Source organism: Castor canadensis, chromosome 16, assembly GCF_047511655.1.
Source record: "Castor canadensis chromosome 16, mCasCan1.hap1v2, whole genome shotgun sequence".
Taxonomy (NCBI): domain Eukaryota; kingdom Metazoa; phylum Chordata; class Mammalia; order Rodentia; family Castoridae; genus Castor; species Castor canadensis.
The window spans coordinates 71281991-71294251 of NC_133401.1; the positions used below are offsets into that span (position 1 = coordinate 71281991).

Genomic DNA, 12261 nt, shown 5'->3' on the forward strand with positions numbered 1-12261 from the left:
ATAACCATTCATCTTTGTCCAAAGCATCCTACAGGTCTGCAGATTACTCAGCTCACAGCATGTCCTAGTCAGAGTGGCCCAATGAAGGCAGAGAGGAGGAATGAGAATGACAAGGGGACCTGGACAGAGGAAGGAACAGATCAAGAGAAGAAGCAAGAAACAGGTGTGTGAAGGATGTCTATACTCCTCACCTTCCATTCATCTTCCTCAGGGCCCTGGTTACCTCTCTATTTCTTAGGCTATAAATGAGTGGATTGAGAATAGGAGTGATGATAGTATAGAAGATGGAGGTGGCCCTGTTGCCTGCTGGTGTCCTAGTTGAAGACCACTGCATGTAGATAAATATGGCTCCCCCATAGTAGAGGCCCACCACAGTCAGGTGGGAGGAACAAGTAGTCAGAGCCTTCTGATTCCCCTCAGTGAAGTGCATCCTAATCACAGCTGTGAGGACCTTGGCATAGGAAGTCACAATGACCCCAAGGGGCAGCAGCAGCATGACCACACAGCATGCATAGATGAGGTCCTCAAAGAGGGAGGTGTCAGCACAGGAGAGGCGCAGCAGGGCAGGGACCTCACAGAAGAAGCGGTCCACCTCTACAGAGCCACAGTAGGGGAAGCTGAAGACCATAGTCACATCAATCACACTGTCAGCCATCCCACCCCCCCAGGATGCCAAGGCCAGAAGAAAGCAGGTCTTCCAGTTCATGAGCACAGGGTATCTCAGAGGGTAGCAGACTGCTGCGTACCGGTCATAGGCCATAACTGCCAAGAGAAAACACTCTGCTCCTGCTACCATGACCACTAGAAAGAACTGGGCTGCACAGCCTCCCCAGGAGATGACTTTATGGCCTGAGAGAAAGTTGGCTGCCATCTTGGGCACCACTGTGCACATCAGGGTCAAGTCCATGATGGAGAGCTGGCTGAGGAAGAAGTACATCGGGGTGTGCAGGTGCCTGTCAGCATGGATGAGCAGGAGGAAGAGGATGTTGCCAGCCAGGGTGGCCACAGAAACCAGAAGGACCAGGGAAAACAGAAATAAATCAGATGGTGAATAGCTGAACAGGCCTGTAAGGATGAAGTTTGACAGGAAGGTGTGATTCCAGAGCTCCATGGCCATGACCCTGAGAACGAACAAACAAACAAACTATTCACCTGGCATCCCAACAGCATGCATAATGAAATAAACCTTTGTCTTCCAAAACACAGAGACCAGACCTTTAACACTAGCCTAACCTTCCTTCTGGCAGTGAAAATCCTCTTTCTCTCACCTGGCCTCAGGAGTTACCATGTAAGGATTGATACTTAACTTCTCTTGAGAGATGAGAAATGGCAGAGAGAATAGAGGCAAGGAGACCACAGAGTAAGGAGACTGACTAAATGGCAGGTAGATAGACATGGATTTAGGAAAGTGACGTACTGGAGAATATGAGAGGCGGAAAGAGAAGGGAGAGGGGTGGCAGGTTTAAAAGCTAATCCAAATAAAAAAAAACAAGAGTGAGGCTGCTCCATGCCCCTTAGCTTAGAGCATTTACTTTAGAAAATTTATAAATTCTCTCTCTAAACTGTATGTAAATCTTTTAAATCTCTTAAAAGCTTAATAAATTTCTTGCCAGCTTTCTGACCTAGGAATGTCTATCTCAGAACCTAAGAGCCAGAACTCCTTGGGTTGCAGTCATCAAAAAATATGTGGTCTGGTAAATGTATCTCAGTGGTAAATCCCTTCTTATCCGGCATCTTTAAGACCTTAAGTTTGAGCCTGAGCACCACAATAAGAGTGAGGAACAAGGAAAGAGGGAGGGGGAGAGAAAAAGAGAAAGACAGAAGATGAAGAAGACATACAAGGGAAAGAAGGAGGAGGAGGAAGAGAAGAAGAAAGAAAAGAGGAAGAGGAGGAGGAGGAGGAGGAAAAGGGGAGAAGAAGGAGAAGACCTGATCTAACCATTCATCCTATTCTGCTATTTGAACTTTGGAGAACATGAGGGCAGGGACTGAGGACACACCAGTTTCACAGTTATAGTTAGACATTTCATTTAGTGCATAACTGGGTGGGGATAAGACCAGTGATGTCCTAAGACCCATTACTGGATTCACAAATGAAGGAATGGGCCAATGCTCACTAGAGAAATGGTGTGGGGGGTGCTTTGTTGATGTATATAGCTTTGATTTCCCATGATGTCTAGAATTAAATAAAGTCCCAGAGATGTTGGTCGTAGGGTACAAAGTTCAGTTAAAGAGAAGGAATAAGTTTTAGTGACCTATTGCACAGCATATAAGCATAGGTTCAAAGCATTGTATATTTCCAAACTGCTAAGCACAAAAATATTTAAATGTTTTCACTGCAAAGAAATGGCAAGTATTAGAGGTGATGGATGTGATAGTAAGTTTAGTTAATTTGGTCATTCTACAATATATACACATGTAACATCACATTATACCCCACAAATACATAAAAGTATTATTTATCAATTAAAAATAAATAGCTGAAGGGAAGGGGCAGTAGGATAAAAAAAATGATGCTGCTTTGCTCTACATAAATAAATAAATTAATTGCGACATGTGGCACATACTTATAATCTCAGCAGATTGGAAGCTGGAGGATCAGGAGTTCAAGGCCAGCCTGGGCTACATGGCTTGAAAATACAATAAAAATACAGAAATAAGCAAATAACAAATTTCCCTTAGTAGGAATGGATAAGACTGTCAAAGATAGACAGATAATTGAAGTAGATGTGATGGGAGGATATTTACAAACAGAAAAATGAGAAGCAAGAGTGAGACACCTTGGAGCTCTTAGTCATGTTTATATCTCTGGGACATCTAGGAATGTGTTTTAAAATGTAAATTCTTTAATCTTTCCTATTGGGGTTCTGGTTCACTGGATCTGGATGGAGCCCTGCCATTTGTTATTTATAAAATCTCCTAAGGTGTGCTGATGGGGAACCAGGTTCACATACACACTACACACTGATTTAGAGAAATCTGGGTGCATAACTCTATTCTCTTCTTTGCACTGTGAGACAGCTGCCTAGAGTCAGAAACTGTCAGAAGCAAATAAGACAAGCAAGTACAGAGACACAGCAATGATGGAAGCCAGAGCACAGAGTAAGGATAAAATCCACAATTGGAACAGACCAGTGCTTCGAATGTGAACACAGACTCCTTAAAGAGATGGGTACACATTTTTCCAGAACTCAACAAGTCTGCCTGCTCCATTTGGAATTCAGTCTATAGCCTGGGAACAAATGAACAATTTGCTACAGAAAACTAAGATTACCATCTTCTGCATTTCCAATACTGACAACCTTTATCAGCTGGAAGCAAGTAGATGTCTCTATATCCAGCATGACTTTCTCCAGAGAGCCTAAAGCTGAAGCCTGAAGTCAGACCAGCTCTTCCCAGTTCCCTGTCACCTTCAGTCCCTCATCTGTCAGGTCCTCCCTGCCTCCTCAGTACCTACCACCCCCAAACAGCTCCCCACAGTTCACCTTCCACCTCACCCTGCAAATCCAGTCCTCTGAATGTGTGAGCAAGTGGTGGCCTAAGGAAGCCTCTTTACATACACTCTCCCCAAACCCCTTGGCTCTCAATACAAATTTATAGAAATAATGATCTAAGTCATTCTTCTGTTACTTATGAAATTAATAATGAGCTCATGTACCAGGTTTGTACCTCTAGTTGCAGGGCAAATGTCTTGGGACACCAAACCCAGCTCTTAATGAGGGCCAGGAATAAGCAAGCTCTGCACCAAGAAGGAAACCAAAATAATGAATTGGCTTCATGACAATGTTCACTCTCTAAAACCCTAACTTTGAAAAATACCCCAGACTCCCATTAAAAGATAGAAGGAGACCCCCAAGGGATATCACTTGTCCAAGTGGAATCTTTACCCAGAGTCAGAATAAATGTCTGTCTAATCAGGGAGTTTTGTTAATGGACAGCAGGACATGGATCAGGTCAAGTGTTCTGCGAACTTTGTCCTCAGTTCATATCCAATACTTTTATTATACTTTTATACACTCAACCACTGGTTAATCATTGCTCATTCAACAAATCATGAAGCACTGTGGAAATAACAACCAACCAAATAAAACCAAAGGTGATTTATCCAAAGTTAGCTATAGCAAGGGAGTCAGTCAACATCACTTAAGCTTTGACAAAAACTCAAAGGCAGGCTGGGGGGTGAGAAAGCTTTAAAATGAGGTAAAAAACAGAGGAGGCTTCAGGTGTGTTCTGAGTTAGTCAAGTCCTGGCTACTTGGTGTCAGTTTTTACAGAAATTATCAGTTTGGGCTTACTGGATGGTTACTAAAGATAGAAATCTGATTTCTGACAAGTCTGACATATAGAAGGTTGTCTTCCTGGCTTGTTTATAGGGACTTAGCTTCCTGAGCAAGTTACTCCTGTGGTTAGTCGAGTTCCATTCTTGTACACAGTCTGGCCATTGTCTGTATGTATGTTAAGTCCTTTAGCACCTATAAAGTGAATATTAATGGCTGACTTTTGAATAATAAATCATTCATGAATTCTTAGAGTGAGTCTCACTCTTTCTGCTGTACTGTCCCACTTCTCTACTGGTTGGTCCAACTTGCTAATATTTTGTTTAGGATTCCTAAACAAAATTTCATTCATGTGAAGGCTTGGTCTGTCATTTTCCTTTACAATACAGGATAGTACCATAGGTTATAGTATCAAGAGGAAGCTAATATTTTCAAAACAGAAAGAACCCTCTCTCTTTGTTTTTCCTACATGGTTTCATTAACACAAATTTCATATCCTAAATATACCTGATAGGTTGCACATAAGATGTGAAATAAAAACCTGCCATGTTTTCTTTTGCAGCAATAGGGATTGAACACACAACCTCACCCATTTAAGGCAAGTGCTGTACTACTGAGCTACATCCCAGCTGTTTTCATTTTTTTCTCCAGTTCTATTTTTTATATATTGTCACCAAACAGCTAGAATGAGAGAGAGAGACAGAAGAAGGAGAAGGAGGAGGAGGAGGAGCAGGAGGAGGGGGAGCAGGAGGAAGAGGAGGATGAAGAGGAGGACAAGGAAGAGGAAGGGGAGGAAGAAGAAGGTGAAGGAGATGGAGAAGCAGAAAAAGGAGAAAGACAGAAAACAGCGCAAAGGTGAATGTTTCACCAGAACTTCAAAAGTCCCATTAAAGTTGTACAAATTAAGCCATTTGGTGACAGCATAAGAGAGCCAGATAGAAGCATGGGATAATGTCTCTTGAAGGCCAGAGTTAGATTAAGTTCAGAAATTCATCCAGTGTATATTAGAACTAGGAATAAGACAACAGCAGATTTAGGTCCCCACATAAACATGCTAGCTTGGATGAAGAAATTAAGAAGAGCCACAGTTCCCTCCCCATTTAATTTTATGGATCACTTCTGGCCAGCAATTCAGGGGATGCTGAATTTTCCCTGAAGGCCTAGGATGGAAGATGGAGGTTTTTTCTCTTTTTTGCCAGTTTGCATCTCAAGAAAATGTCAAAGTAAGACTTTTTAAAACATTGATAGGATATTACCTTAACTTTTCCAAAAATTATAGCTATACTTCAACCCATGGGCCCAACAATCACAAAGAAATTCAAGCAGAATGATAAAAAGAAAACCACACAAGGACATCAGTATCAAGTTGCTGAAAACAAGAGATATAGAAAAAAATTTTTTGAATGATAAGAAAAATAAGATACATTACAATTAAGAATCTATTAAATTATACACCAGAAATAACAGAGAAAAGAAACCAATGAAAAACATTTAAACTACCAAATGAAAAAAAAGTCAACCTAGAATTTTATAACCAGAAAGAAATACCATTCAGGATTGGCAAGATTGCCTATTAGAGACACCCAGCCCTTTCCTGTGTCTCCACAAATCTGAAGGAAAACATCAAGCATGTGGCTACAGGGAGAAGTGGGTGAGTTGGAAAGGCACAGGAGTGCAACAGTAAACAGTAGACCAGGTGAAATCAATAAATATTGAACTTTACATTTGTAAAAGAAACAACAGACCCTAATATCAGGTGCCAGGCAAAATGGAAGGGAAGTTGGAAAATCCCTCCATCCTCCCCCAAAAAAAACCCAGAGCTTTAAGCAAAAGAGAAAAATGAAAGCCTCACTGAGCTTCACAGGTACACATTCTAGTGTTCTGCAAAAATATAGTTTAAGCATATTAATAAAGTGAACAATCCAACAAGAAGATGTAACAATGCTAAGTATATGTGAACTGAACATCAGTGTCCACAAGTTCATAAAACAAACATTTCTGAGCTTAAAGAAACAGATAGGACCAGATACAATAATAGTGGGAGACCTCAACACCCCACTGTCTTCAACAGACAGAACATCCAGATAGAAATTCAACAAAGATACTCTAGAATTAAGCAATACCTTGGACAAATGGACTTAACAGATGTTTATAGGCTATTTCATCCTTTAACAGAAGATTACACATTCCTCTCAGCAGCCCCTGGAACTTTCTCCAAAATAGATCACATCCTACTTCATAAAGCAAAACTCAACAAATACAAAAATTATTGAAACAATCCCCTATATCCTAGCACACCATAATGGAATAAAATTAAAAATCAGTAGCAAGGGAAACCACAAAAACCATTCACAATCATGGAGGTTCAACAATACACTTTTGAACAATCAATGGTTCATTGAAGAAATTAGGAAATTATGAAATTCTTAAATTCATTGAAAATGAGGACACAAGTGACCAGAACCTGTGGGTCATGGCAAAGGCAGTCTTAAGAAGTAAGTTTATAGCCATGAGGTTCTGCATCAGAAAATTGTAGAGATCTCAGACTTTTAGAAAAAAAAAGAGCAAACCAACCCAAAAAGCAATAGATGGGAGGATATTATAAAAATCAGGACAGAAACCAATGAATTGAAGACAAAAAGAATGATGCAATGAATCAATGAATAAAAGATTCGTTCTTTGAAGAAATAAAAAGATCAACAAACCTCTAGCCAAATTAACTACAAGAAAGAAGACACAACTTAATAAAATCAGAGATGATAAAGGGGATCTTACAACAGACACCAATGAAATTCAAAAGCTCATGTAGGAATACTTCAAAAAACTATACTCCAGAAAACTAGAAAATGAAGGAGAAACAGTTAAATTTCTTGACAGATATGATCAACCAAAATTGGCCAAGCCACCATTAACAACTTAAATAGAGCTATAACAAGTGATGAGATTGAGGCAGTTATAAAGAATCTTCCAAAAAAGAAAAGTCCAGGTTCTGCTGAATTTTACCACAACTTTAAAGAATAACTAACACCAATGTTCCTCAAACTACTTCATAAAGTATAAAAGGAAGGAAGACTATCAAACTCATTCAACAAAGCCAGTATTACCCTAACAAAGTCAGGTAAAGATGCATCAAAAAAAAAAAAGAAAGAAAGAAAGTTACAGGCCAAAATCCCTGATGAACATAGATGTAAAAATTATCAACAAAATACTTGCTAACAGAATCCAACAACACATTAAAAAGATCATACACCATGATCAAGTAGGTTTCATTCCAGTGATGCAAGGATTAACAAATGTAATACAATACATAAACAGAATCAAGGACAAAAACCAGTCATCATCTAATGGATACAGAAAATGGCTTTGACAAAATTCAACATCTTTTCATGATAAAAGCTCTGAAGAAACCAGGAATAGATGGCACATTCCTCAACATTATAAAGATTGTATATGACAAACCTATATCCAACATCTACTAAATGGTGAAAAGTTGAAGCCATCTCCTCTAAAATCAGGAATGAGCCAAGGGTGTTCACTCTCCCTACTCTTATTCAACATAGTACTTGAATCCCTAACCAGAGCAGTAAGACAGGAGAAAGAAATAAAAGGGATTCAAAGAGGGAAGGAAGAAGTAAAACTGTGCCTATTTGCAGATGATATGCTCTTATACCTGAAAGACCCTAAAAACTCAACCAAAAAACTCTTAGGTCTCATTAACATTTTCAGCAAAGTAGCAGGACACAAAATCAGTACAAAAAATCAGTAACATTTCTATACACAAACAATGAACAGTCTCAGAAAGAAATCAGGAAAATAACACCACTCATGATAGCTTCAAAAAATTAAAATATCTAGGGTAATTTTAAAAAGAAGCTGACTAGCCTATACAATGAAAACTATAAATCACTAAAGAAAGAAATCACTGAAGATATTAGAAGGTAGAGCTCATGGGTTGGGAGAATCAATATTGTGAAAATGGCTATACTACCAAAAGTAATCTATATGTTCAATACAATCCCTACAAAAACACCAATGATATTTTTTACTGAGATAGAAAGGTCAATCCTAAAGTTCATATGGAAGCACAAAAGTCCTTGAATAGTCAAAGCAATCCTGAATCAAAAGAGCAATGTTGGAGATATCACAATACCTGACTTCAAACTATACTAGAGTCATAGTAATAAAAACAGCATGGCATCAGTACAAAAACAGACATGAAGACCAATGGAGTAGAATAGAAGACCCTGACACAAATCCACACAGCAATAGCCATCTGGTTTTCAACAAAGGAGCCCAAAATATGCAAGGGAGAAAATAGCCTCTTTAACAAATGGTGCTGAGAAATCTGGATTTCCACCTGAAGAAGACTGAAACTTCATCCCAGTCTCTCACCTTGTACTAGTATCAATTAAAAGTGGATCAAAGATCTTAATGTAAGATCTGAAACAGTGAAGTTATTCCAGAAAAAAATAAGAAATGTACTGGACCACATAGGCATAGATAATAACTTCATGAATAGAGTCCCAATAGCTCAGCAATTAAGAGAAAGGACTGACAAATGGGACTGCATGAAACTAAAAACTTCTGCACAGCAAATGAAACAGTCACTAGTCTGAAGAGACACCTGACAGAATGGGGGAAAATCTTTGCCACCTAGCCATCTGACAAGGGATTAATTACAAGAATATACAGGGAGCTGCAAAGAATCCACTGAATAAATGGGCAAATGAACCGAACAGTCAATCTCAAGAGGCAGTACAAATGGCCAGTAAATATACTTGTATATGATAAAGCCACTTGCTCGCCAATTTTTGCAGCACTATTCACAATAGCCAAGCTTTGGAAACAGCCAAGATGCCCACAATTGATAAGGAGGTTTTTTTAAATGTGTATATATACATTATGGGGTGTAGTTGTTGTTTGCAAAAAGCAATGTTGGAGATACCACGTCTGACTTGAAAGTATACTTCAGAACCATAACAGTAAGGTACTGCCACACAACAGACAAACGGACCACTGGAATAGAACTGAAGTTCCAGAAATAAACCCAAGAAGCTACAGCTATCTGATTCATGACAAACACGCCAAAAATACACATTGGAAAAACCACATCTCTTTTATAAGTGGTGTGGGAAAACTGGATATCCACATGTAGAAGACTGAAACTGGATCCCTCTTGCCAGGTACAGAAGTAAACTCCAAATAGATCAAAGCTTGTAATATGAGACCAGAAACTGTGGAACTACTGGAGGAGAACATGGGAGAAATAAGAAACACTTCAATTTATAAGCATAGACAATGACTTTCTGAATAGGACTCCAACAACTCAGGAAACAAGAACTGACAAATTGTATTGCATTAAAATTAAAAGGCTTCTGCAGGGCTGGGCGTGTAGCTCAGTGGTAAAGCAGTTGGTTAGCATGCTCAAGGCCCTAGGTTTGATCCCCAGAGACTTCTGCACAGCAATAGAAAAACTCAACAGAATAAAGAGACAGCATATAGAGTGGGTAAAAATCATTGCCAGCTATTTTATTCAACAGGGGATTAATATCCAGAATAAAGAACTCAAAAAATTCAAAAACCAAAACAGCAGATAATCCAATCTGTAAATGAACATATGAATCAAACAGACAAGTTTCAAATAAAGTACAAGTGGTTAAAAAATACATGAAAAAAATTAGAGAATCCAAGTCTAAACTTCATTGAGATTTTGTCTCATTAGAAAAGACAGAATGATTATCATCAATAAAATAAAGAACAACAACTGTTGGTAGAATGTGGGAATGGGGAAAACAACCATTATATACTGTTAGTGGGATGTAAATTTGTCCAGCCACTATGGAAAGCAGTGTGGAAGTCTCCAAAAAAATTTAAAATGAGCTGCTATATTACCCAGCTATACCTCTTCTAGTACATGCCCCAAAGAATCAAAATCAGTTTACTATACAGATACCCACAGATAAATATTTACTTACAATCAAGGATGAGTGGATAGAGAAAATACTTATAATGGAGTTGATTTGTTTGGCAGAACTGGGGTTTGAACTCACCATCTCTTACTTGTTAGGCAAGTGCTCTACCATTTGAGCCCTGCCCCCAACCCTGTTTGTTTAGCTGTTTTTTAGATAGGGTCTAGCGCTTTTGCCTCTGGTGGCCTCAGACTGTGATCCTGCTACCTATGTATCCACTGTAGCTGGGACTGTAAATGTGAACCTCCATGCCCAGCTTGTTCTTTGAGATAGAATCTTACTAACTTTATGCCTGGGCTGTTCTTGAACTGTGATCCTCCTACTTCTACCTCCTAAGTAGCTGGGATTACAATTGTGAGCCACTGTTAAAAGCCCTGTATTTCTATTTTTCACTGACAAGGAATAACATGTATTTGTGGGGTACAATATGATGTTTTGATATATTTTTATATATTTCTACATTGTAGACAGATTAATTTGAGAAAACATGTATATTCACTACTTCATCTACTTGCTTTTTTTGTCTTGCTGAAGATATTCAAAATCCACTATTTTAATAATTGAGAAATATACAATTCATAATGATTTTCGAGGGTCACTATGCCATAGTTAAATAATTTTTAAGTGGATAAAATGAAGGAGGGTTGCTAGCCTAGCTTCTATTGTTTCCACCTCTTGGCACCCCCCTAAAACACAAGATTTCAATAAGATCCAGAATCTTATAATATGCCAAATGTCCAAGTTTCAATAAAAAGATCACTCATTTTATCAAGAACCACGAAGAATGCAAACTCAATAAACAAGAAAACAGATGCCAAAATTAAGTTAACCAAGATATAAGCACTTCTTAAGATGCCTTCACAGGCAGTTACAGACACACTCAAAACAAATGAAGACTACAGGTATGCTTGTTCACTTACTCAAACTGGTAAAATGCTAACAGTAGAATTTTATAAGCTATTAGTTTTACTTATAAAATGCCTAAAAAAGCCAGGTGCCAGTGGTTCATACATGTAATCCTAGCTACTTGGGAGGTTGAAACTGGAGGATCACGGTTTGAAGCCAGTCTGGACAAATAGTTCATGAGACCCCATCTTCAAAATAATCAGAGTAAAATGGACTGAGGTATGGCTAAAGTGGTAGAGCACCTATTTTGCAAGTGTGAAACCCTGAATTCAAACCCCAGTCCCACCAATAAATAAATAAATACTAGAAGAATTGTGAAAAAGGCTATGCCAAGAGATACAGTCAAAAACACTGCTTATAAATCAAAATGGTATTATATATAATATATATGTTCAAATAATCCAGAAGAGGCATGAAAAGAAAGCAAAGAAAATATAAGCAGAGTACAGAATATTAAAAATAATATTTGACTTAAGTTTTAAAATATCAGTAATTACATTAAATATAAATGATCTAAATGCAGCATACAAGAAACAATTGGGAAAAGTTGGTTTCAAAGTTTGATAAGTGTTTGAGGAGATGCAGTGTACTCTGACTTAAACATCACATAATGCATACATGTCTAAAATATTACATGCTCCTGCATAAATATTTGCAATGTTTAGGTTATGTATCAGTTAAAATAATTTAAATTAAAAAGAAAACTTAGTGGAAGCAGAGAATATTATGAAAGTACATTAATGTATGCATGGAAATGTGATGAAACTTCTTACCATGTAAAATTTAATACCCACTAATAAAACAATAAAATTAGAAAGCTTGACCTAGCTATAGGCACAATATTTTATAAGAAACTCACTTCAAATATTAATATACTCATATTCCACCTATAGTCAACAGAATTCACATTACTTTGAAGTAACCATAGAAGACATACCATGATAGGCCATATCCTAGGTCATAAGACTAACCTCAGATAATTTAAAAGTGAAATTGCACAGAACATGGTTCTCTAACAACAATGAATTTCAACTATAAAACAAGAGAAGTGGAGGAGGGCAGGAAGGAGGAGGAGGAGAAGAAGAAAACACCATACTTCCAAATATCCCG

The 12261-nt window shown here is 38.1% G+C and overlaps 1 protein-coding gene and 1 long non-coding RNA gene across 2 annotated transcripts in view; both read right to left on the bottom strand.

The window, feature by feature from the left end:
* The window catches only part of LOC141417974 (uncharacterized), a 253122-nt gene that overhangs the window by 229407 nt on the left and 11454 nt on the right, over positions 1-12261 (bottom strand). The window lies entirely within an intron of this gene.
* LOC109679989 (olfactory receptor 2V1-like) lies at positions 188-1287 on the bottom strand. Its single transcript, XM_020155013.2, has one exon. The coding sequence runs from the start codon at positions 1115-1117 to the stop codon at positions 188-190; it is 930 nt and encodes a 309-aa protein (XP_020010602.2). The 5' UTR covers positions 1118-1287.

Excerpts from the sequence above, each read along its gene's own strand:
- LOC109679989 (XM_020155013.2), bottom strand. The coding sequence starts at position 1,117 with ATGGCCATGGAGCTCTGGAATCACACCTTCCTGTCAAACTTCATCCTT.